Below are 27,089 nucleotides of genomic sequence, written 5' to 3' on the forward strand. Positions count from 1 at the left end.
ATGTCTCAATGTTCTAGAGGTGATTGACATGATAGAGGTGGAGGTGAGAGAGGATGGGTAGTTTGCCTTTTTGACTAGAGAGAACATCGGGGCAATAATTAGAATGTCCAGTGAGGCTGCATGGGTGAAATTCGTAAATAAAGTCATTACTTTGAAGGGATTATACAATAGTTCCTCCTCCCATCTCCCACTGCCCAAATAGTCAGTTGGAATAAAGGAGCAAATATGTAGGGCAATCACAAATAGAATTATAGGGTTGTAACAATAGGTGATTTTAACTTCCCTAAAATTGACTAGGACTGTCATAGTGCTAAGGCATGTATGGGGGGGGGGGGGGGGGGGGGGGGAGAGAGAGAGAGAGCTTTTGAGTATGTCCAGGAAACACTTGGCCTTCTATTTGAGGCAAATAGAGTTCAATATGGGGAGGTTTGCGGTTGTGCACTTCGGTAAGAGGAATCAAAAGAAGATTATTAATGAAATGGAGAGAAACTGCTAATGAGAGAAGTTTAGAGAGACCGAGATGTTCTTGAGTATGAATCGTAAATCAGTTGGCAAGCAGGTCCAACAAGATGTTAAGAAAACAAATGGCATGTTGGCCTTTATTGCAATGTGTGGCGCGTCGGTAGAGGCCCGAAGAATCAAAATGTTTAGTTACAGTTGTGTAGGATGTTGGTGAGGCCACACCTGGAACACTATACATAGTTTGATCCCCTTACCTAAAAAAATATCGCAGCAGTGGAAGTTGATTTACCAGGATAATTCTGGAATGAGAAGGTTGTCCAATCAAGAAAGAATGGACAGTTTGAGTCTATATTCCTTGGTGCTGAGAAGAATGAGAGGTGAGCCTTATTCAAACATATAGGATCCTAAGAGGGCTTGACTGGGCAGATTTTGAAACGTTTTCCCTCGTAGGAGAGTCACAAACCAGGAGATATAATTACAAAACAAGGGACTGATAATTTCTCTCTCATAGTAGTGAATTCTTTACACCCAAGGTTGGTGGAGACCAGATCATTATATGTATTTAAGGTGGAGATTGATAAATATTTGAAAGATTGAGATTTGAGCATGGTGGGGTACTTGTGACCAGGACTGGTTTGGGGGGGTTGCCGACTTCTGATTCTATTTTCTTGTGTTCCCATGGTTGTATATATGATCACCTGTGTAAAATAATTAAGTCCATTGTTCTCACACCTATAAATTATCTTTCATTGTTTTTAATCAACGAAAAGAAATCTACAATATACAGGTAATACTGTTGCATGAGATTATATGAAATTATATAGTGAAATTTTTACGTTAACACATGAAACTTCATAATTTGGTTCGTTTTTTTGTAATGTACATTGCTGTCTTTAATTTCTATTTGACTATTAAATCCTTTCTGCTATAGATCTCCTTACTGAAGCAAAGTCTGGAAATGCAGCTATCCCAGTCACAGGATTCCTTGCAGAAACTTCAGTGCCAATGCAACCATGAGAGACAACGGCTCATGAAACAAATGCAAGAAATGGAAGAAGAACACAAACGTCAACAGGCATCTTTGGAGAATGCTCACCAGAATGCTTTGAGAAATATGATGGAGTCTAAAAACCAAGAGTACAAGGCACGTTATAGTACAGTTCGACCTGATGGCTCTTAAACTAAATTATCCACTTGGTCTCAGAACAATGGGAAGAGATTTCAAAGATGTCAGCAAACTGCAGAGTAGCAAATGTGACATATTTCAAAAAGGGCAACTAAGGCCCACCCCCACCCCACTCACCCACCCCATCCCGTTCAGACCCGTTGGGTTCTGCGCACGCGCAGATCCGGCGGCCATCTTACATAGGTTTCAGATCAAGGGTCACAACCAAGCAGGTGCGTACCCGTTCTGTGCATGCACAGATCCGGCGGCCATCTTACGTTATTAGCACAACGGGCCCCAACTACGCAGGCGCGGACCCGTTTGTTCTGCGCAAGTAATTACTTTAAATTGAGCTCTCCCCACTCGGGTGACACGTAAGTATTAGATGAATGGGACCCAATTGCGCATGCGCGTAGCCGTTGGTGACACGTAAGTATTAGATGAACAGGACCCAACTGCGCATCTCTCATTGGCCGTCACTCGGGCGGGTCCCATAGTGACATCATACGCTGAACATGCAAATAATCGGTTTAATAAGGTAATTTTTAAACTTTAAAATCTCTCTAACTTTAAAAATATAAGACCAATTTGATGGATACTAAGTGTCCTCTGGACAATGGTGAGTAAGGTGCACTATTGTGTGTGGGTGAAAGCCACACACACAAACGGAAGAAAAACGCACAAGAAACGCCCGCACAACGGGACAAACAAACACAACGGGACAAACAAGATGAGAGTTTTAGTAATATACTGGACCAAGTGGACCCGTTGGGGCCAAATCTCTCCTGCAATGGTGCAGCACCCTCTTCCCCTCCCCCCTCCCCTGCTCCCTCCCTTTCCCCCCTCCCACATAAAAGGCTGGCTAGCAAAACTAAAAACAGATGGAATGATACTGATCATGGATTTTTTTTAAAAACTATTCAAGTATGGAAAGCAGAGAGTTATGGGAACCAGTTGCTTTTCATACTGAAAAATGATAGATAATAATGCTCCCATGAGAAGAATCCCACAACCACAGCTTTTCTTTATGTATAACTGTGGATATATGGATTTTGTTTGCAGTGATTTTTTTTTAAATTTGCAGGCAGCACCAAATTTTGAGAGAACAGTTGGTAAAGAATATGAGTTCCTGAGCTTTGTTAAATAGTGGCATACATTACAGGGTGTTACTTTCCACCGTCGTTTTTTTAAACACTTGTGGGGCTATGGTGCAGGAAAGTGGCACTGAGCTCAACATTCTTTGTGAGCTTATTGAATTATGGAGCAGACATGAATTATGGAGCAGGCAAGTGGCCAACTCCTGCTTCTATAACTTATGTTAGGTCATAAAGTCAAAGTAATAGGAGCAGAATTAGGTCATTCGGCCCATCAAGCCTTCTCCGTCATTCAATCATGGCTGATCCATCCCTCCTAACCCCATTCTCCTGCTTTCTCCCCATAACCCCTGACACCCGTACTAATCAAGAATCTATAAATATCTGCCTTAAAAATATCCATTGACGGCCTCCACAGCCTTCTGTGGCAAAGAATTCCACAGATTCACCTCCCTCTGACTAAAGAAATTCCTTCTTATCTCCTTCCTAAAGGAATGTCCTTTAAATCTGAGGCTATGACCTCTAGTCCTAGACTCTCCCAACAGTGGAAACATCCTCTCCACATCCACTCTATCCAAACCTTTCACTATTTGGTATGTTTCAATGAGATCCTCCTTCATTCTTCTAAACTCCAGCGAGTACAGGCCCAGTGCTGTCAAACGCTCATTATAAGTTAACCCATTCTTCCTGGGATACTTCTTGTAAACCTCTTCTGGACCTTCTCCAGGGCCAGCGCAGCCTTGCTCTGATATGCCCAAAATTGCTCACAGTACTCCAAATGCGGTCTGACCAGTGCCTTATGGAGCCTCAGCATTACATCCCATGTAGTTATTTTACTGTAATTCTGTTGTATATGTTTTGCAGAAATTGGAAGACTCTTTAATCAGACAGCACAAGGAAAAATTGGAGGCTCAGAAGGATGGTCAGAGAATACATTTGGAGGCTTTGCAAAAGGAAGCAGAAGAACAGATGCAAGATTTGAGGACAGAGTTAGAGGATGAAAGAAAAGTACTACTTGGTATACATTCTTATATAGTTCTACGGATTCACTGCTGCATTGCTCACTTAAAAACAAGTCATAATTTCTCTGATTTTACATCACTTGAATTTTAGTCTTGTTCTCAGTCTCACTCTCATGTTTATCTTTCACCTACTCCCACTTAACTCATGTACCAATGTCTTCAGTCATTATCTAAAATTTATTAATCTTGTTATCTACCCACCTATTATATTTCCCTAAACTTACCAAAGTCAGTATATTTGAATATGTATTTTATTTCTTAATACTGTTTTCATGTACTGATAAAGAAGTAGTTTGTTAGCACACAGTACATTTTTTAATTAAAGTTATAATGCCACAGATATTGTTGTAAATAAAAGCATAGGACAAATCTTGCAGTGCTAGTTTGTCAGGTGACTATCAATGTGCTTCTTGTTAAAAGAATGCCAGCTGTATTGTGTCCCACAGCAAAGTAATCCAACATTGTTCAAGAAAATAGCAGGCATAAGCCTGGTAATTACAGGCCATTTGGTCTAATGGGAAAGAAGCTGAGGGACAAGATAAATCTGCACTTGGAAAGGCGGAGATTGATCAGTGATAGTCATCACGGGTTCGTTAGTGGGAGGTCTTGGCGGAAATAACATATCTGAACACGGAGGCTGTGACCCCTAATTCTGGATTCCAAAACCAACAGGAACATCCTTGATGCATTAAGTCTGTCAACCGTTCTTCAATCATTCAATGTTCTGCTCTTTATCCTGTATCTGTACACTGGACAACTTGATTGTAATCATGTTTAGTCGTTTTGCTGACTGGATAGTATGCAACAAAAAGCTTTTCACTTTACCTCGGAATACGTGTCATTAATAAGCAAAACTAAATTAGTATACAGAAATTCATTGTGTTGGAAAAGTTAGCCCAAATACTGTAACCACTTTCGCTATGAGGAGTCATATGTCTTTGTCGGTTCCTGTAAGCAGTCTCAATAATTCCTTGGGTGGTAGCATTTTCTCGATTAGGACAACAGCAAAGGTACTCTACACAATTCCCTCAAAAAGCAAATAAGAGAGTGGAATTTAAGGTTGCCATGATTTATCCTCTATAATTCTGATATACCAAAAAAATTCCATATCTAAAAACGTTCTATGAAAAGTCAACATTGAAAGCATTTATTTCCATAAAATTGTTGAATCCACCAGGGGTCTTTAAATTTGTTTTTTGGGAGAAATAAATGTCAGGGGCTCATTACATAAAAATAAAATATTAACCATATCATTATAACTAATAACTAAATATTTGTACTATTTTTAAACAAGATCAATTGTTACTAGCAATTTTTAAAACATCTAAGATACCAACAATACATTCGGTCTTGTTTACTGTTTACTTTCTGGAATATCTATTATCTCTACAGTTATTATTTTTGATTAACAAGCAAATAATATGTCAAGGACTGTTTGCATTTATTAAAGCCATGTTGTATTGTCTTACTAGCGGCGTCTTGTTCAGATCTCAACTATAAACATTCTGTAGCTATGGACCAGCTGAATCAAAATCACCAACTAGAAATAGAGGCTGCAAGAATGGAATTAGATCGGGCTATCGACCTGCGTAGACAAGAGGTCAGTTAGTTTAATGTTCTATTCCCTGTTGTACAAAAAAATGAGAATACATATTGTATACCTTTACTCAGCAACTCATCTAGTTGTTCCAGGTGCTCAGCAATGCATTTCTCAAATGAATTTATTTAAGTAACATTCCCTAACATTCCCTTAATATGGAATGAGACATAATTTTCTGTGACCATAGTTTTATCAGCAGTGCCGAAGTGATCAATTATATAGGGTCAAACAGCACAGAAACAGGCTCTTTAGCCCAACTCGTACATACTGACCAATATGCCCCATTTAAGGTAGTCCCATTTTCCACATATCCTGTATTTCCAATCCATGTATCTATACAAGTGCCTTTTAAATGTTGTGATAGTACCTACCTCAACGACTGATGTCGGGGGTGGGACAAAGACGTTTCTCCCGAGATGCTGCCTGACCTGCTGAGTTACTCCAGCATTTTGTGAATACCTCCTCTGGCAGTTCATTCCATATAACCTGGGTGAAAAAAGTTTCCCCTCAGGTTCCTATTAAATCTTTCCCATCTCAGCTTATTCCTATATCCTTTGGTTGTTAATTCCTCCACCCTAGGTAAAAGTACATTCACCCTATCAATTCCAAGTTTAAGATTTTAATAACATTCAAATTAGCTTACATTTATTTTGGGCACGCACCATATCTGTTGCTATTCAGCAAAAGGTACCAAAATAATTCAGCAAAATTTGTTGGTTAAACATCATTCCCGGTTTAATACGATTACACATCATCTAGGGTCTTCCCTGCTGATAAAGTTAAGATTAAAAATTATTGTTGAATTTATGTTCAATAGCTCTTTTCTGCTGATCTAGTCTCTGCTTCATTTGACGAATGAAAAGTGTCTGCTGTTCACATCTTGCTGTATTTGTATCCTTGTTATAATATGAGTTGCACAACATTACAATTTTTTACAACTGTTGCAGGCTAATTGGAAACTCCCCACCTTGCAGTTAGCCTATAATTAATGAGCTCTGGCGGCACGGTAGCGCAGCGGTAGAGTTGCTGCTTTACAGCGAATGCAGCGCCGGAGACTCAGGTTCGATCCTGACTACGGGTGCTGCACTGTAAGGAGTTTGTACGTTCTCCCCGTGACCTGCGTGGGTTTACTCCGAGATCTTCGGTTTCCTCCCACACTCCAAAGACGTACAGGTATGTAGGTTAATTGGCTGGGTAAATGTAAAAATTGTCCCTAGTGGGTGTAGGATAGTGTTAATGTACGGAGATCACTGGGCGGCACGGACTTGGAGGGCCGAAAAGGCCTGTTTCCGGCTGTATATATATGATATGATATGATATGATTTGAACCCTCTTCTTAAGCGACTTTGTCTTATTAAGCTTTTGATTCCTTCAGAATTAAAGATATTGAACACTCATTAGTATGTTCAAAAACATCTGAATGTTTTAAATAAATATGATTAACCATTGTGCAAATGAATTATTTAAATTGCATAATAAATGTACCTGTGTGATTTATGACCCTGTTAAAATATCTGATACTTAGGACAATTTTAATTAAATATTTTGAGATCATGAATAATTTCATATTATATATTGGGGATTTATTAACCTTTAAACAATTATATAATTATTGCATGAGAAATACATTTTAATGAAATATTTGTCACCTTGTAAGCTGCTTTTGCTGCACCCCATCACAGGTTAATCTGTCATAAACTCGTCCTTCTTCCAATGATACAAGCTTACAAATTTAAATTGTCAATGGTCGCAATTCTTAGACATAAAAGTAAATGACTTGTGTTTCCATTCAAACGTAGACTAATGGTGACTTTGCATTATTAGGATCTCTCAAATTAATGTACAAGGCAAGCTGTATGGTTTCTATGGATGAGGCCTAAAGTGGGAGTACATTTCATTTAAGAGCATCTTTTACTGATACTTGTTTACCAATTTATGGTATTTTTGTAATAATCTAGAAGAAGGAGCTACTGAGCAGAATATCTGACTTGCAAGAAGAAGTACGACATCGTGAGCATCATATAAAGGAAATGGACGAGGAGAACCGATCTATGCATGAAAACCTAAGTACCTTGACCAAAGAGCTTGAGTATAAAGGGAATGAAGTTTTAAAAGTACGAAGTGATGTCAACCAGAAAATTAGGTAAATTGAATAATTTCCTTAAAGAAAATAGGATGCATATTTTAACCCTTTGTTTACAGATCAGCTCAATATCAGTTCACATTGGAATGTGCAAATTTTGCTTTTGCATGTTCTTCAGAATTTGACAATGTTGAACTCATGAAGGATATATCAATTTGACAAAATGAATTAAATTTGATCTATACTTGCTGAAGAAGTATATTGGAGTTGCATTTGGAAAAACTATTGATCATTGTGGGCTGTTCAGTTCTTGGTTCCTTCCTATTCTGTGTGCCTAGTTTATTTGCTGCCTAATAGGGCCAGCAACCAATATTTATGCATGTTTTGTGTTGCTGTCTATGTGGAGTGTACCAGTTCTCCGTGCAACCATGTAGTTTTCCCTGAAGTGCTCTGATTTCCTCCCCCAACTCACAAAGGCGAGAAATGGTAGGTTAACTGGCCACTGTAAATTGCTTCTAGTCTGCAGCAGAATCTGCTGAGAATTGATGAAAATGTGGAGAATAGGTTAAAGGGAAAATTAGTGGAGGAATGGAATTGCTCCATGAGCCGACATTCAGTCAAGGGACTGTAATGGTCTCCTTATATGTCAAAAGGAAACACGTGAGGACACGTATCTCAGAACAGTGACAATTTAAAGTTTAGGTAGACACAAAATGCTGGAGTAACAGCGGGTGGGCAACATCTCTCGGAGAGAAGGAATGGGTGACGTTTCGGGCCGAAACCCTTCTTCAGACAATTTAAAGATTGTTCCTTGTTGATTTTACGCAGTATTACCCATTTATTAATCAAAATTTTAAAAATAGATAAGTAGTGCATTTAAAAAAAAGTATATTTATCATGGCAAACTAGCAGAAAGAAAATAGGACTTATAATTGTGTATGTCTGAATTATTTTCACTCAAAGGTTTGAAACTAACTTACTAGATAAATTTCCATACATGATGCAGTCTTCAATGCATTTCTACCAATAGATTGTTTATGTGTGAGGTGTGAGCCTTGATAAATATTGGCAAGAGACATCACAGCAAATACAATCACATCCCATGACATAATAGAAAGCTTTGATGAAAGAAGTGCAGTTGGTGCAAAAATTGTTTGATAAAGTGATGTGCAACTTTGAAATTATACCAGAAGCTACAAACCACTGGAATGCAGTTTGGAGTGACAATGAAAACAGTTATAAAGAGAACATAAGCACAGTAATGAAATGGACAGATAGATAGATGAATGTTAATGAAGAGTAGAGTGAAATGGTATATTTTAGTAGAGAAAATGTATTTCCCCAACTGCTTTCAAAGGCAACCACTTCCAGCAAATGGTATCTTGAAGACAGACACACTGTGAGCAGGCATTCCTCAAAAACTCTTTTTTCCCTTCTTCACCTTATATTTCTGAGAATAATTCTATCACAGTATTAATGCTCTAGCTGAGATGAATTAAGTGAAGACAAATGGAGCATTAAAAATATGCTGTATTTGCCTGATTAAAATAATTGGTAATCGACAGAGAAAGCAAAAAAAATGGAACCAAAAATTAAATGAACACATGGCAAATTAAAAATGCATTGGGCGCTGAAGGCATCCAGTGAAGCATGGGAGAATTGCAAAAACAATCCTAAAATGAGCAGAGTTTGGGCACCTTTACACCCCGGATAGGTATCAATGGTCACTTGTTATTGTTCATTATTTCTTGTTACTTTTGCCTGTTTCCTGAGATGGGAAGTGGATGATGGATGTGGTAGTCATATGAAGGTTGGTTAAGCAGATTGCACTTGTACTCCCTTGAATTTAGAAGGGAAAATGATCTCATTCAAAAGTACAGATTTTGTATGGAGCTTGTGGGATAAATGATGGGATGTGTTACCCCTGGAGTGACTGGAACCAGTGCTCAAAAAATAAGGGGTTACATTTTCAGGACTGTGCTGTTGATCTGTTTGAATTTGCTACCTGCAAGGGCTGTCGGCTCAATCACTGGGTGTAGTCTAGGCTGAGCTGGATCCCAGGTGTTGGATGGTCAACTCCTGCTTCTATTTCTTGTGCATGTAGATTGCATGCAGGACCACAAACCGAATGTTTGAAGTTAGGTTTAGGCTGGAGAGCTCTCTTATGACCAAAGGGGGCTGAATGTTTTCTTTCTAAACATACATTTTCTCAGCTTGAGATGGGTTAAGGCAAATAGATTTAATATCTTATGATTTGGGGAAAGAGTGACAACTGAGGGCGGCACAGTGCACAGGGGAAGAGTTGCTGCCTTACAGTGTCAGAGACTTGGGTTCAATCTTGACTACAGGTGCTGTCTGTACAGAGTTTGTACGTTCTTCCTGTGACTGCAAGGGTGTTCTCCGGCTACTCTGGTTTCCTCCTACATTCCATAGACATACGGTTTGTAGGTTAATTGGCTTTGGTAAAATTGTCAAATTATCTTTAGTGTGTATGACAGTGCTTGGTGGGCCGTAGGGCCTGTTCCTGCACTGTATCTCTAAACTAAACTAAACTAAACTAAATCTAAATAAATGGATTTTGCTGTGTAAATTAGTAGCTGTTAAACTGGGATAGCTTTGCTTTGTCTTTTTTAAAACAGGGTTTATGAACAGGAGATGATAAAGAAACAGGAGAAGAAGATAAATGAAATGACTGCAGTCCATATCCGAGAAACACAGTGCATGCTATCAGACTTCAACAAGGCTCAGGAATTCCTGAAAGATAAAATTTCTTCTCTGGAAATCATGTACGTTGTTTAACACTTTAAAATAATGACTCTGCGAACTGAAGCTGTAATATCAGTAGCAGGATAAAATGGTGATTAATTTGTAATTCACTCCTTTGAAACTTAATTTGAAGATAGGAACAGAGGTAGATCTTTAAACCCTCAAACCTAGAGCATGTTTGATCTGCATCTTAACACTGCTACTGTAATTTTATGTACTGTAATGTAGTTCTGTAACTTTCAAATCGATGTCACGCCTTTGCGACATGTTTTTGAAATTATCAATTGGCTCATTCTTAGCGGGTTTCTGAAAGTCAGATTAACATCACCTCCTGTGTGATTAAGTTTTCTGACATCATTCTTGAACAAAGTGTTATAATTCTTAGAGTATACCACTTTATTTCGAATTCTGATCACTTTCCCGAAGAAATAATTTCTTTCTATCTACACTATAAAATCTTCTTAAATTATCTTAAACATCCAAATAATATCACCCTCTTTACCCCTTTCTTCAAAGGAATTAGCGTCTAATCTGTCAGTTTAACTCTTCCAGCCCAAGAACTAGAATGGCATCCTATTCAAGATCAGCATATCCTCTCTGAAGAACAGTACCAGAAGTGAATGACATTGTCAGTAATATATTTCTCCAAATATAATGAACACTTTATCAGAAATACACATCTCTCTCAATATAATGCTACACTGACCTGTTTTTATACTGATTCCATGTGTTTTTATTTCTGGGAACACGTATTGAGCGCTAATCAAGGTATCGGTTTAGATTGAAATGTTGTGGCTACAGTATAGATTCTGCATGATTCTGATGTATTTGTGGCCCTTGTGCTTCCTCGTTAGAGTCATGGAGAGATATAGAAATGAAACTGCCTCTTCAGCTCATTGAGTCTGTGCCAACCTTTAACTATCCATTTTTACACGAATCTTATCTTAATGCATCTACTTGCCCCAATATTGCCATCAACTTCAAGAACTGACTGTTCACTTGCTGCCTTATATATCCCACCCCTTGACAGGTGCCATTTTAACAAGATAATCAATGTTATTCACTTCACCTGTCAGTGGTCATAATGTTTTGGCTCGTTCGGTGTATATTGCCTCTCGGGTTTCTATTAAATCTTTCCCCTCCCTAAGACATAAGAACAGAATTAAATCGTTCAGTCCATCAAGACTGCCCGCCATTCAATCATGGCTGATCAGATTTTCCATCCCAACCCCATTATCCTGCTATCTCCATCTATATACTAAAACTAATTTGTTCGCTTGTTCCTGAACCACAGTCAAAGCGGTACACGATAGCGCAACAATTCTAGGGTCACCTTACTCACCGTCATCCCATAGTCCTATGGAAGAGGTTTCATTGAAATTGGTGTTATATTTTTATTCCCATTTTAAAGTTTAAAAAACCGCGCATGCGCAGTTGGGGTTCCATTGATCTGGTACTTACGTAAGATGGCCGCCACAACCGCACATGCACAGAACAAACACGTCCACGCCTGCGCAGTTGGGACCCGTTGAGCAGGGCTCAGCCGCCTGTCTCTTGGGGGCAGGAGAGCCAGATCTGGTGCCAGGGGAAGCAGCCGAAGCCTGGGCCTGGGCCTGGACGTTACCGGGTAACCGCGAGCCTGAAGTGGGCCAAGGAGAAAGACGGCAACAGCAGCAGCGGCGGTGAGGCCGAATGTTGGTTTAGGCCGAGGCCTGGGCCTGACGCTGGGCCTGCCCTCGGCTCCCCAGTCCCTCCTCCTCTCCCCGGCCGGCTCAGCGTCTTCCCCACGCTGCCCAGAGCGCTCAGCAACAGTGGGAGAGCCATCACCGTCTACCACTGAACATCCCCGCACTGGGACGGGACAGGACTCCCCCCACCCCCGTTTCGCCAATGGCGGCCACCTGGGCCGGGGGGGGGGGAGGGGTTGCTACGGCAACCACGGGGTCCTTTATACTTGAGTCCTGGACTTCCTTTGCTTGAGTCCTGGACTTCCTGGTGTTTCTGCAGATAAAATCAAAGCTAATATAATATTTACCCCATTCAGTACCATTCATTGATCTTACTAGATTCTTCTTTGTCTTATTCATATTTACTTATGTGCTCAATCATTCCTTCCTCACAAATGGCATTATACTATTTATTTAATTACCTATTATGTGATACTGACTCATTATGACCAGAATCATTCCATGTTTAGTATTTGCATCTGCACCAAGCTTTCTGTTCCAAATAGTAAGCATAAAAGAAATAGAAATAGTCAGCAGCAAAGGAATCAGTCTGGCACCAATTGCTAAATTGTGATCCCAACTGAAACAAAAAAATTGCTGTTAGGAGAACATTTGGTTTGGCTGCGAGCTTTCTTGTCTCCTTTTTCTTTTTCTTTTCCTCCCAGCTGCACCTCGCACATATTCAAAAAGGCTATCATATTTTGAGATGTGACCACTTGACATTGGTTCAAGATTTTCTGGACAAACTGGAATCATGCCCAGGCATGACTAACATCTGGAAAGACCTAGTTTGCAGAGAATTATTCTAATTCTGGTTTTATTCAGCAGCATAGTGCCATAGTGGCATTAGATTTGAATTTGGTTTCCTGCTGCCTCTCCATGTAAATTAACAATTTAATTTGTTGTCTTATTAAATGGGTGAACAAGGGAAAATCTTTACCTCAGAAAAAGACACAAAATGCTCAAGTGACTCAGCTGGTCAGGCAGCATCGGTGGAAAACATGGATAGGTGACATTTTGGACCGAGACCCCTCTTAGGACTGATGGTAGCAGGGGGCAGAAAGCGAGAAGAGAAATGGGGCAGGACAAAGCCTGGCAAGTGATACAAGTGGGGGTGGGGGTTTGATTGGCAGATGGGAAAGGCTGTGTAATATAAAAAGAAGAAATGCGAAATGAGAAGCCGCAAAAGTGATATAGGCCGAAGGGGACGGAGGAAGGAGAAAGGGTTAGTTACCTAAAATTGGCAAATTCAATGGATTGTAAGTTACCCAAGCAGAATATGAGATGCTGTTCCTCCAGTTCCCAAGTGGTCTCACTCAGGGAGTGCAAGAGCCCCAGGACAGAAAAGTCGGAATGGGAAGGGCAGTTAATGTTTATCAACTGGGATAGGCAGGCTTTGGCAGACTGAGCAGAAGTGTTCGGCCAGACGGTCGCCCAGATGACACTTGGTCTCGCAGGCGTAAAGGAGGCCACATTGAGAGCTTAATGCATCAGATGAGGTTAGAGTTAGATCCTCAGAGTATTGAATGAAGCTTGTTTAAACACTGGAATGGACTATCTTAATTGAAGTCCTCGACTGAAATTATTTGTAATCTGTCACAAAATGTCAGTTTATTAGATTTGGTAACTTCCATAAGATTAGAAAATACTTCACGTTTTATAGAACAGTACAGCATAGGAACAGGCTCTTCACCCCAGAATATCTGTGCCAAACTTGATCCCAAGTTAAACTGATCTCACCTGCCCGCACGTGAGCCATATCCCTCCATTGGTCTGCATCCCAGGGTACTTAAGGAAGTGGCTCTAGAAATCGTGGAAGCATTGGTGATCATTTTCCAATGTTCTATAGATTCAGGATCAGTTCCTGTGGATTGGAGGGTAGCTAATGTTATCCCACTTTTTAAGAAAGGAGGGAGAGAAAACAGGAAATTATAGACCAGTTAGCCTGACATCAGTGGTGGGGAAGATGCTGGAGTCAATTCTAAAAGAAGAAATTGAGGTTATCCAGTTTGGTGGTAAGAACAGGAAGGCAGATTATTATCTGAATGGTGTCAAGTTAGGAAAAGGGGAAGTACAACGATATCTGGGTGTCCTAGATTATCAGTCACTGAAAGTAAGCAAGCAGGTACAACAGGCAGTGAAGAAAGCTAATGGAATGTTGGCCTTCATAACAAGAGGAGTTGAATATAGGAGCAAAGCTTCTCTTTATGAAGGCCAACATGCCATTAGCTTTCTTCACTGCCTATTATACCTGTATGCTTACTTTCAGTGACTGATGTACTAGGACACCCAGGTGTCTCATTGTACTTCCCCTTTTCCTAACCTGACACCATTCACATGATATCTGCCTTCCAGTTCTTGCCTCCAAAGTGGATAACTTCACATTTATCCACATTATACTGCATCTGCCATGCATCTGCCCACTCGCCCAACCTGTCGAAGTCACTCTGCATCCTCATAGCATCCACTTCACAGTTCACACTGCCACCCAGCTTTGTGTCATATGCAAATCTGCTAATGTTACTTTTAATTCCTTCATCTAAATCATGAATGTATATTGTAAATAGCTGCCGTCCCAGCACCGAGCATTGCAGCACCCCACTAGTCACTGCCTGCCATTCTGAAAGGGACCCGTTAATCCCTACTCTTTGTTTCCTGTCTGCCAACCAATTTTCTATCCATGTCAATACCCTACCGACAATACCATGTGCTCTAATTTTGCCCACTAATCTCCTGTGTGGGACCTTATCAAAGGCTTTCTGAAAGTCCAGGTGCACTACATCCACTGGCTCTCCCTTGTCCATTGTATTTGTTACATCCTCAAATAATTCCTGAAGATTTGTCAAGCATGATTTCCCCTTCGGAAATCCATGCTGACTTGGACCGATCCTGTTACTGCTGTCCAAATGCGCCGCTATTACATCTTTGATAATCGACTCCAGCATCTTCTCCACCATCAATGTCAGGCTAACTGGTCTATAATTTCCTGCTTTCTCTCTCCCTCCGTTCTTGAAAAGTGGGATAACATTAGCTACCCTCCAATCCGCAGGAACTGATCCCGAATCTATAGAACATTGGAAAATGTTCACCAATGCGTCCACGATTTCTAGAGCCACCTCCTTGAGTACCCTGGGGTGCAGACCATGAGGCCCTGGGGATATATCAGCTTTCAGTCCCATCAGTCTACCCAACACCATTTCCTAACTAAGGTGAATTTCCTTCAGTTCCTCCGTCACCCTAGGCCCTCTGTCCCCTGGTACATCTGGGAGATTGCGCGTGTCTTCCTTAGTGAAGACAGAACCAACGTATCTGTTCAACTCGTCTGCCATTGCCTTGTTCCCTATAATAAATTCGCCTGTTTCTGTCTTCAAGGGACCCACATTTGTCTTAACTAATTTTTTCTCTTCACATACCTAAAGAAACTTTTACTATCCCCCTTTATATTCTTGGCTAGCTTACCTTCATCTTTTTTCCCCATATTGCCTTTTTAGTTACCTTCTTTTGATCTTTAAAAATTGCCCAATCCTATTGCTTCCTGCTCAGCTTTGCTATGTTATACGTCTTCTCTTTTATTTTTACACTGTCCTTGACTTTCCTTGTCAGCCACGGTCGCCTCTTACTACCCTTAGAAGGAGGAGGGAGGGGAGGAGGGAGCGGGGGAGGAGGGGGGAGGGGGAGGAGAGGGTACTGCACCAATGCTGGAGAGGTTTGGGCCCAACTGGTCCACTTGGTCTAGTTCACATTAAAAAATACATCTGAAAATGTCATATTACATCTGTATAGACAAGATACTCAAGTGTTTTTAGTGGAGGATAAAAGGGATACAGATACTGAAAAAAATAATCAAAAACACTTCAACATTTACTCCAAAACAATACCTTTTGAAAACAATCATGCCTTTGAATTTCAATGTTTTCTCCTCTTTGAACTGCCATGTGTCTTGAGACTCTTTCTGCTTTGGATGAAGATTTCAGTTACACAACATTTGCAAGAAGGTATTGTTAACATATGCTTGCAGTTTTTGTGATATTTCCCTTGAGCAATTCAGATTAATTTTATAAACATAAATCAGCAGTTAGGCAAAGAGAGAATTTCAATAAACTCATTGTTCCTTTTTTTGCAATTGTGAATTTTCATTGATAACATTTTTGGCTAGAATGAGCTAGGCAGTGGATCGCTCTACTTTAATGTTGTTCCATATTTGCAACCTACTAATTCAGTAATACTGAAGATAGACACAAAAAGCTGGAGTAACTCAGCAGTTCAGGCAGCATCTCTGGAGAGAAGGAATGGGTGACGTTTCGGGTCGAAACTATCTGCAGTTCCTTATACAATTCAGTAATACTCACTGATGTACATTTATACTTAAGTATTCTTCTCAGTGGTCATGATCATAAATTGTCAAGTTTCTACAAATCAGGATTATCAAAAGAAATTATAAAGATAAAACTAAATGTGGTTAGAAATGAGACAAAAGAATAAAGTGAAGAAATGTTTATTTTTGAAAACCCTACAAAATACAAGTGATGAGATGCTTTGTTGCTTTTCAAGATTTGTAATGAGCCTTACAACGATTGAAACTAATGCTTTTTTTAATCGAACTTTTTGTTGTTGTTTATTATGTTATCTATTGAGTACTGTGTTCACAGTCCTGTTTTGCTGCTGCAAGCAAGAATTTCATTGTTCCTGTACACGACAATTTAAACACTTCTTGACTCTGTTAAACTTTTCATATTGAATGGCGGTGCTGACTCGAAGGGCCGAATAGCCTACTCCTGCACCTTTTTTCTATGTTTCTATGGCCCCAGTGTCCCCTAGAGTCAAGTCAAGTCAAGTCAATTTTATTTGTATAGCACATTTAAAAACAACCCACGTTGACCAAAGCATCAGGCTCACTGGCTTGCAGTTGTCTGGCAGGTCGTTGCAGCCCTTTGTAAATAAAGGCACAGCATTAGTTATCCTCCAGTCTTCCAGTACCCAGACCATAGAACAGTGCAGCACAAGAACAGGCCCTTTGGCCGACAATGTCCATGCCAGACATGTTGCCAAGACCAACTTTTATCTGCATGCAAATAATCCATATTCCTCCATTCCCTGCTTATCCATAGGCCTATTCAAAAGTCTCTTAATTGAGACTATTGTATCTACCTCAACAACCAACCCTGGCAGCTCGTTCCAGGCACTCATCACTCACTGTATATTTTAAAAATATTTGCCCCACACATCTCCTCTGTAAAGGCCCCTCTCACCTTAAAGCTATGCCCTCTAGTATTTGATTTTTCCATCCTGGGAAAAAGATTCTAACTGTCTGTCCTATCTATTGCCTCTCAATTTTATATACTTCTAAGAAGATCTCCCAGCAATTTACAACTTTTCAGAGAAAATAATCCAAGTGTGTTCAACTCCTCCTTGTAGCTAATACCGTCTAATCCGGACATCACTCTGGTAAACCTCCTCTGCTCCCTTTCCGAAGCCTCCACCCCCTTCTTGTGATAGGGTGACCAGAACTGCTCGCAATACTCCAAATGTGGCCCAACCAAGGTCCTATAAAGATGCATCATGACTTCCTGACTTTTATACTCAAATGCCCCAACCTATGAAAGCAAGCAGACCATATGCCTTCTTTACCGCTCGATCTACTCGTGTTGCCACTTTTAGAGAGTTATGGACTTGGACCCCCTCACCTCACCTCTGTCGTTATGCATGTAAAGACTTTCTATCTTTTGATCCATAAGCCACCATAAAAAGGGGCAAAAGTTAGATGTAGCAGACTTCTGGCTATCTGAATGCTTATTCTTGATTCATAATATCTTATTAATCCAGATTGGAAGAGGCTGAGGAAAAATACAACAGCAGAGAATCAAGAGCAGAAGATCTACAGTTGATCAATGAATTAAAGGAAATGATTACAGAACGGGATCAGCTCATGAAAAAACTAATGGTATGTATTCACGACCTTTAAATAGAAGATATCTCCGATCAAAAGATGACAAGTGACTATAAAGCTGATCAATACGCTTTATGGATTGTAGACATGCTCATTTTAGAAAAGAATTATGACTGCAATTACTGGATTTGCTGAAAGAATTGTGCCAACTTCTTTACTTCTAATATCGCTTTGACAGTATAAGTTGAACTTTCAGAGCTTAAATTACTATTAGCCAGTTGATTCCTTTAAAATAAATATCATCAACAAAATATAAGGAAGATTAAAACAATTTTTATTGTCTTTTGCCACAAACTCTGATCGTGAGCTAGTGATTCTATGCAATTCTTTTACTACTATTACAGGTGTAGTCCAATTGCCCTCAAGATATATCATGTCACCAGAATCTGCTTATTTCAGCTTAAGTTATGTTCTACCATGTGCACTTGTTCCCATACAGTATAGCATTTATCAAGGTGTGGGTACACGATGAATACACCTTTACTCAGGGGACTGTGGTAAGAATTAGGCATTAACAAAAGGGCAGCTTTCAACAACACTGCCACTTACCGTAGGAGTCCTGGGGATACCGTTGGGGTAAATAGTATCATGGTTATAATTGTTGAAGGTCAATCATCTCATGTCAAACGTGTGGGCCTTTCTTCAGCTGCTTTTTCATGAAAGGAAGGAAGGGCATTTTATTTGGCTGCAGGTGTGATGTTAGAGGACAGCTCATGTGGAATTCCCTGTTTAAAAAGGGAGAAGGGAATAGTCTGGCCAATCATTCTTAACATCAGTGATGGGCAAATTATTGGAAAATTATCTGTGTGACCATGTACATCATCAGTCATCATTCTCAACACTATTCTTTATTTGACCTTGGTTAATCAAGGACAGAAACCATGGGATTTGATAAGAGATGGTAATGTCTGATTAAGAATAAATTTTACCTTATTACATACTGAAAAAAATCAATGAAAGGAACATATTTAATGCCCTCTCTTGGAATTATAGCAAGTCATTTGACAAGTACCAGAAAAAAATAATTACCAGGAGAATTATAGAATGGTTACAATGCAAAATGAGGACAATCATCCTGTCTAGTTCATACTTCCTCGGTTAGAACAAAGCAAGTAGTCTAAAGCGATTTTTTGGGGCGACTACAGGCGACTAGGCTGCCGCCACACAGTCGCTGGGGTGTCGCGTGCATGGTCATGAGTAGTCTCCAAAGAGTCATATCATATCATATCATATACATACAGCCGGAAACAGGCCTTTTCGGCCCTCCAAGTCCGTGCCGCCCAGTGATCCCCGTACATTAACACTATCCTACACCCACGAGGGACAATTTTTTACATTTACCCAGCCAATTAACCTACATACCTGTACGTCTTTGGAGTGTGGGAGGAAACCGAAGATCTCAGAGAAAACCCACGCAGGTCACAGGGAGAACGTACAAACTCCTTACAGTGCAGCACCCGTAGTCAGGATCGAACCTGAGTCTCCGGCGCTGCATTCGCTGTAAAGCAGCAACTCTACCGCTGCGCTACCGGCGACTGTTAGCTTGATGTCTCATAGAAACATAGAAAATAGGTGCAGGAGTAGGTCATTCGGCCCTTCGAGCCTGCACCGCCATTCAATATGATCATGGCTGATCATCCAGCTCAGTAACCTGTACCTGCCTTCTCTCCATACCCCCTTTAGCCACAAGGGCCACATCTAACTCCCTCTTAAATATAGCCAATGAACTGGCCTCAACTACCTTCCGTGGCAGAGAATTCCACAGACTCACCACTCTTTGTGTGAAGAAATGTTTTCTCATCTCGGTCCTAAAAGACTTCCCCCTTATCCTTAAGCTGTGACCCCTGGTTCTGGACTTCCCCAACATCGGGAACAATCTTTCCGCATCTAGCCTCTCCAACCCCTGACGTGGGCGCTGTCGTAGGTTGTCGCGCCAGGTGACGTAGGTTGTCGCCGGTGCTGACTTCGGCGAATTCCAAGTGTGGACTTGATCTGATCATCCATCAGTGTAATGTGTCCATAAATGATGTTAGGTTTTGTATGTTTTTGCACTTGTATTCTGTTTAAAGTTTGAATTTTAAAGTTTGAAGTTTATTGAAATTTATTGAAGTTTATTACAATATTTTTGTGTGCACTTTTGTATGTTCTTATCAACCTTTAAAAAAAATTTGTTTGAATATCAATAAAGGAAATTCTTGACATTTTGACAGAAAATTGACGTATGAAGTTATTGTATTTCAGAGTAGTTTCTCATGGCATCACTTTCAAATAGTCATGGTGCAGAATGATTGGAAACCTTACCATACACCCCCTTTTATAGGGAAACTGGGTGAAACATGAATTGTCTTCAGTTGGCTTCAGTCTTCAGGGTCGTACCTTGTCGTAGCTTGTCTCGGGTGGACGTAGGTTGAATTCGGTTGTCGTAGGTTGTCGCCTCTGTGGTGGTAGGTTGTCATAGGTGTCATCTTAGGTGTCATCGTAGGTGCGGTCGTAGGTGGACGTTTTACTTGCGACGATTGGGTCACCGGTTGTCGGTAGCTTGCCGTAGCTTGACGTCGACTAGGTGGTAGGTTGTTGTAGCTTGTCGTAGGCATTGTCTATGGGGGGGAGATCCGGTCACCAGTTTTTCGACGACCTGCTACGACTTTGACAGTCGCCGGCAGTCGCCTTAAAAAACGCCTAACTGGGACAGGGCTTAACATCTCTGCCCTTATCCTGTAGCTCTGCAAATTCTTCCCTTTCAGTTATCTATATTCCCTTTGAATGGTGCAACTGAATTTCACAGTGTGTTATAGATTCCCTTCATTCACTGCATAAAAAAGATTTTCCTTATGCCAATTTTGGTACTTTTATCAATCACCTTAATTCAGTGTCCACTGATTCTAAAATACGCAATAAATAGTAATACACTGAACAATGTAATGGACAAAAGGACCTTTGATTGCATATTCACCAATCATGAAAGAAAGTAGTACCGATATAATGGGTGATTTGAATAAAAAGGTACACAGGATGCTTCCCTTGATTAGCCAAAGCATAGACCAAACAACAGGTATGTTGGAATACTCACCAGGCTAAAAGAACATGCAACACAGAAAGAGGAGTTTGTCATTCAGCACCATATGTGCCATATCAGTTCACTAAACTAAACTTAAACTAAACTATGTGGCTGCTCCTTCCCATTTAATAAGATCCTGCCTGATCTTTTACCTCAGCACTATATTCCTTTGTGAATGCCATATCAAAAATGTAAAATGCTAGAGAAATTAGACAGGTCAGGCAGCATCTGTGGAGAGAATGGACAAGCAATGTGTCGGGTCATGACCCATCTTCAGGGTCTTGAGTCCAACATCAGTGATAGGGAGGTTATTGGGAAAAAAATGTAGTCTAAATTTATACTTGGAAAAGCAGGAACTAATCAAAGATTGTTAGTGTGTCTTATTTGGGAGAAGTATCTGACTCATTTGATAGAATCAGAGATACCACAATGTATTGATGACATCAGCATGTTTGATGTAATTTACATGGATTTTAGTCTGCCCTTTGACATGGTCCCATGTGGGAGACTGGTCTAGAGCAAATCACTGAATTGCATCCAATATTGGCTTGGTAAAGCCGACAGAGAGTGATGAACATTTTAATTTATTTATTAAACGTTAATTTCTGTTTCATCACCTATATGGCTCAGCCCAATTATATTATTATTTTCTAAGGACCATTTTGTTGCTAATAAATTCCTGTACTTTTCTTATTGCCATCTCAGGTTATCTGATATGTTGTTCCCCATTTTTTTCCTTCTCTTTTTTTTAAATGGTGAAAGGACATTAGCAATGTACAATCTGTGGCAACCTTCCTAGATCCTTTGAATTTTGGAAAATTATAACCACAGAAACAGGTGATCAGATTCTGGGGATTTATTATCTTTCAGATTTATTTATTTCTCCAGCTTTATTTTTTTATTGCCATTGCCAATTTTTTGGGCTCCTCTAGAGCTATCATTCTCCACTTTGTTCACATGTATTTTATGCCATCTTCCATGAGGACAGGCACAAAATATTTCCTTATCCCCCCCCCAAATTCCTGTCCCAGTCTGTAGGGGACCCACATTATCTTTAGGTAACCTTTCCCTTTTTACATATCTTTTTGAGAATTCTGTTTACATAGTTTTTTCTAATCTTGCCTTCTCCTTCCTCACCAATGCCTTGGTCCTCAAAGGCTGAATTCTGAAAATTTCTGAATCCTGAGACTTTTGCTCTTTGTGGCAACATCCTGTGTCATTCCTTTTGATGCGATGCTATCACTGACTTATCTTGATCGGCATAACTGAACCATTTTTCCTGTTTTAATTTTCTGTTTTAAATTTTAGTTTAAATTTTTAATTGATTGTTTACAATTATGCAGTTTCCAATCTACCATCACCAATGTGCCTTCTGCCGAGTAGCTTGCTTTATTCAGAGTGAAGACTTTAGATTCAGATTAAACTGAAGAACATTCACTCTTTATACGTCCTTTAGTAATCACTCTTCCCTTAAGGCTCTTAAGCCCAGTAAAATAACATGCTCTGTCATGCTGAATCTAGAAAACCATCTCTCATATATTCATCCCCACAATATTACTGAACATTTGATTTCCCCATTTCATATTATCCTTGTTAGAATTGGAATAGGACAGTAGGACCTGCAATAAATATTTTCCGACTACCCAAAGTCATTGTACCACCTAGAAGACATAGTTAAGCTGAAGAATGAATATTTTTATTTGATTAGATACAGCCATTACGATCAGGATTATCCTCACCATCCGGTCCATCAGTCTGAAAAAGGCCACAATCCAAAATATCATCTATCCATGTTCTCCAGAGAGCCTGCCTGACCTGCTGAGTTAGTCCAGCACTTCATCTTTTTTTTTAAACCAGCATCTGCAGTTCTTTGTTTGTAGGACAATAAATTTATTTGATTAGCAACCCAACCACAACTTTAAGCACATAACCCCATCAATGGCAATTGAAAACTCTGGTACCCTTACCTGAACATCTTAATTTATTTATCTCTCAACAGTGAAAAGTTTTCAATTGAATGCAACGCCTTCTTTGCCTTTGAATCTATTTTTGTAAAAAAGTAGTTTTGGGAAACACCTTAGATGTTATATTCACTATAACAATGAAAGTTATTAAAATATAATCAAATCAAGCATTTTAATTTTTGATATTCAATTTAACAGGATGAAAAGAAGTATTATCAACTGGAACTGGTGAACAGAGAAACAAATTTCAACAAGGTTTTTAATGCCAGCCCTACGGTTGGCGTTATCAATCCCTTAGCCAAGGTCTGTACCCTCAAGTGTTCATAATCTTCCCCGTGATTTCATTTCTCAGTCTGGCTCTTTAAGATCACCTTTATCTATATAATATATATATATGTGTATATATATATTTCTATTTCTAAAACATTCATCTTGTTTGTTCCCCCGTATGTTTGTTTGTTCCCCGAATGTTTGTTTGTTCCCCGTATGTTCGTTTCCCCCATTTGTGCCGTTTGTTTGTGCCCTCGTTGATCCTACAGCCAAAACGATACACGATAGTGTGACAATTTTAGACCCACCTTACTCACCATTGTCCCGGGTTCTGTATTACCCTAGTTTCATTCAAATTGGTCTTATATTTTTTAAGTTATTGACATATTAAAATAAAAAAATTACCTTCTCCATTTCCCCCGCCCGTCGGCCGCGTTCGACGTCACAATGGGACCCGCCCGAGTGATGGGAATGGCTGCCAATGGGGGGAGGGGGGCCACGATGGTCACCGGAGGCGGGATCCACCAGAGTGACGAGAGTGGCTGCCAATGGGGGGGCGGGGGGCTGCTGAGCCGATGAGCTGCCGCTAACTTTAATAAATGCGCTCCCCCACCCCACCCCCACCTCCCGCCGGGAGGACCAGCGCCTGACCTTCCTCACGTGGTGCAGCGCAACACCAGAGGGTCAAACAAGATGGCCGTCGCCACCGAGCTGCATTTTCGACGTCACAAAGAGCGAAGGTCTGCGCGTGCGCAGTTGGGGCCCGTTGATCTAATACAGACGTTCCCCGACTTACCATGCTTCCACTTATGATATTTTTACTTTGCCGCGGTGCAAACGGTGGGGAGGGGGAGGAGGGGGGGATGGGGGGGTGAGGGGAGGAGGGGGGATAATGGGGGGTTGAGGGGGGATGTAGTGCGTGAGTGGGGGGGGGGTTTGCACGGAGGTTTGCCGGGCCCACAGGAGAGATTTCGACCCAACGGGTCCATGCCTGTCTAGTTTACACTAAAGATGCATAAGCTAATTAGCAAGGAACTTTCTTTGGAAGTAGCAATTTCTGACTCTATTTTTTTTGTTTTCATTACAGCAGAAAAAAAAGAATGATAAAATTGCCAGTCGCTTTGTTAGTGCCCCAAATCTAAGTGCTCTGGAATCTGCAGGAATGGGAAATGGGCAACAGCAGCACAATCGCTTGGAGCCAATTCCGAATTCTCCTGTTCATGATATTGGATTCAATAGCAACAAGCCTCTACCCCAGACAGTACCTCCAAAGGAGGTAAAAAGATTTCTGAGGTGAGCATCCACCTCAATACAACTGTTGATATGATGTTGCAAAAACTATCCATAAACAAAAACCATTATTTTGGTAATCAACATTCAATTGCATAAGCTGGGAAATACTTTTAGATTAATTAGTTATTTATTGCAAACTCACTTATTTTGCAATTAGGGCATCATTTTCTCTGATCTTGTAAACACTTCAATTAGAAAATAACTTAACGACTGCCTCCTACTTCATATACAAGCTTCACAAATATCATTACTTTGGTGGCCTAATGATTACTGCTTTTAATTTTTAATTAATTTGTAATGAGAAATAATTTTAACCGTTCTGATCAATATCAGTAAAACTGATTATGCTGGTATTTTTTACTTTATTGTTGGGCCTATGTTAATTATCTCCACTACATTAAAAACAAACTAGTTAGGATTTCATACTGAGGTTGAATTAGCATGAGATTTTTGATATGAATTTGAAATAAATTCTACATCTTTTAGGATCTTTTTACTTAAAATCTTTTGTTTATAAACAGAACTCAAATATTTAATGAAGGGAATGCTCGGCAATTATTAACCCCCACAGTTTGGTTACTTTATCATTGCCATTAACCTATGCAGCAATGAATAGATTGTTAATGAATAGACATAATTTGAATATGTCTTTTCATTACCAATGTACTTCATAGTGTGCAGGACCACAATAGTTTCCCAGCTGATTAAATTCCGTGTGGTGTTAAAATGCATTGGAAAGAGATTTGTTATGGTGAGATGGTGGCGTTGTGTTCTGTGCGAAACTTAGAAAACCATGTCACATTCAACCAGAAATGTTGCTGTGAAGACAAAAGAGACTTCAGATCTGGAATCTGGAATAAATAATAGAACACTGGAGGAACCTGACAGGTCAAGCAGCCTCTATGGAGGCAAAGTGCCATTTTGGTGACTGTTACACAACAGGAATGTCAAGAGGAAAATTATTCTTCCCTTATTATCATTGTGTCTCTGGACCCAACAATGATTGAAATTTTGATCTTCTGTTTACTTTCAACTCCCACACCCAATGCCAACAACTTTGATCACACACACTGAGTCCCAGACTTAGCCGTTGTGATTCCGAAAACTGTCCTCCTACCAAACCCCTCTCCTGTTGCTGCCTAAGCTGCAGAGCATTTCCATCATATCTTCATCGTTTCTGTTTTACTTCTTTGAGGAAACCAAGACACCGTTGTTTATTTCCAAATGATAAGGTGGCTACTAAGAATTTTTAATTAAGGATGTCATGTAAAAGATCTGTGTTAATAACTCTTTTCTGTCAGATAACAGTTGCTTCATGATGTCAAACGAAGGGAGAAAGTAGTACACGACTAGAAAACAAAAACTGTTATAAAGAGGTTCCCTGATAACCTTTTGAATATTCTGGCTGCACCATTTCTTAATAACTACCAAATCTATTCTTAAAGAGCTACTTTTTTATGTTCATTGCAATGTATGGTTATTCTACTTGGTGAGGTTAATTGTGGGAAAATGTTATGAGTGTAAAACATATTGTAAGAGATACACTGTTGAATATTTCATAATGAATATATTGCCTGTAAAATCTCCTGATCTATTAAAAGTGAATGATGTTTTACATTTTAAGTATGTTTAGCTCAAAAGCTTACATTTGTACTCTGTTACGAAACCCACAGTTTCCATAACTATATTTTTGTCATTTTCAGATTAATTTCAGAAATTTACAATCAATTGATTACTTTTTAACCAGGTTAAATTAAAATGGTACATCAGGAATTAGGTTGCTGCAATATATTGTAAATAATTTGTAAAAGCAAGCATAATCTGGATGAATTATTTATATTGTATAGAATCTACTTTACCAGTTTTATAAGGTTTGCATATATTACTATGTTTAAAAAGAAAAGTGCAGTTTGAAGTGTATGTTTAAGTGTTTATACAAATATATATGCAGTTATATAATTATTCTGTGTCATTCATTATGTCTGTGGCTTTATTCCACATTTAAGTTGTTATTTCTTATTGCCTTGGCCAAATCTGCAGTGGCTTTACTATATTTGTACCTTGGTTTGTAAGGTAAAGCATGCACTTTTAAAGTATACTTTTTTATTTTAATAAATTAATTTTTCAAATGAGCTGTTGTTTTATTTCCTCATATATGCCTGCAGCATGTTAACCAAAGCATTTTGGTGTCACAAATTAAATATTATTTATACTTTTTTATGTTATGAAACTGTTTTGAACAAATCTGCATTTTGCCTAATTACTTCAATTTTTTGTTTGAATGTTTTCGTTTCTGTGTCAAAAAAATATGTTTAGTTGAGTTGAACCATTTTGATTCTATATTTTACTGATTTGTCAAGGTTTTTCTATATTTTCATCCTGTACAAAGCTATGCTGTCCAGCAAATCTGTATTGACATTTTTCCAACATAATGACAACAAATATTCATCTCATAGTCCATTCCATTCATTTATTCATTTAATGCCTTTACTGTTTTTATTGGCATGAATCGCACCAGAAAAATACTGCAATGCATTCCATTATTAATGTATACATGGGATTAAAAGGTGCACCATGTTCCAAATTTCTAGAAGCTGCTGGCTGAATTACACTGCTCTGCTAATTTCTTAATTCAAAA

General features: G+C 39.5%; 1 protein-coding gene across 7 annotated transcripts in view; it reads left to right on the forward strand.

The window, feature by feature from the left end:
• Positions 1-27,089, forward strand: part of fam184ab (family with sequence similarity 184 member Ab) — a 99,477-nt gene that overhangs the window by 67,545 nt on the left and 4,843 nt on the right. For 4 of the 7 annotated variants that reach the window (XM_078399599.1, XM_078399601.1, XM_078399600.1 and 1 more), the window contains 8 exons: positions 1,394-1,606; positions 3,586-3,739; positions 5,216-5,343; positions 7,302-7,486; positions 10,066-10,212; positions 17,743-17,860; positions 23,087-23,191; positions 24,246-24,451. In XM_078399599.1, coding sequence (XP_078255725.1) covers positions 1,394-1,606; positions 3,586-3,739; positions 5,216-5,343; positions 7,302-7,486; positions 10,066-10,212; positions 17,743-17,860; positions 23,087-23,191; positions 24,246-24,451 — 1,256 coding nt within the window. Of the gene's footprint in view, positions 1-1,393; positions 1,607-3,585; positions 3,740-5,215; positions 5,344-7,301; positions 7,487-10,065; positions 10,213-17,742; positions 17,861-23,086; positions 23,192-24,245; positions 24,452-25,752; positions 26,531-27,089 lie in introns of those variants that run through there. The other 3 variants (XM_078399602.1, XM_078399605.1, XM_078399603.1) reach the window with 2 other exon arrangements.

Source organism: Rhinoraja longicauda, chromosome 5, assembly GCF_053455715.1.
Source record: "Rhinoraja longicauda isolate Sanriku21f chromosome 5, sRhiLon1.1, whole genome shotgun sequence".
Lineage (NCBI taxonomy): Eukaryota > Metazoa > Chordata > Chondrichthyes > Rajiformes > Arhynchobatidae > Rhinoraja > Rhinoraja longicauda.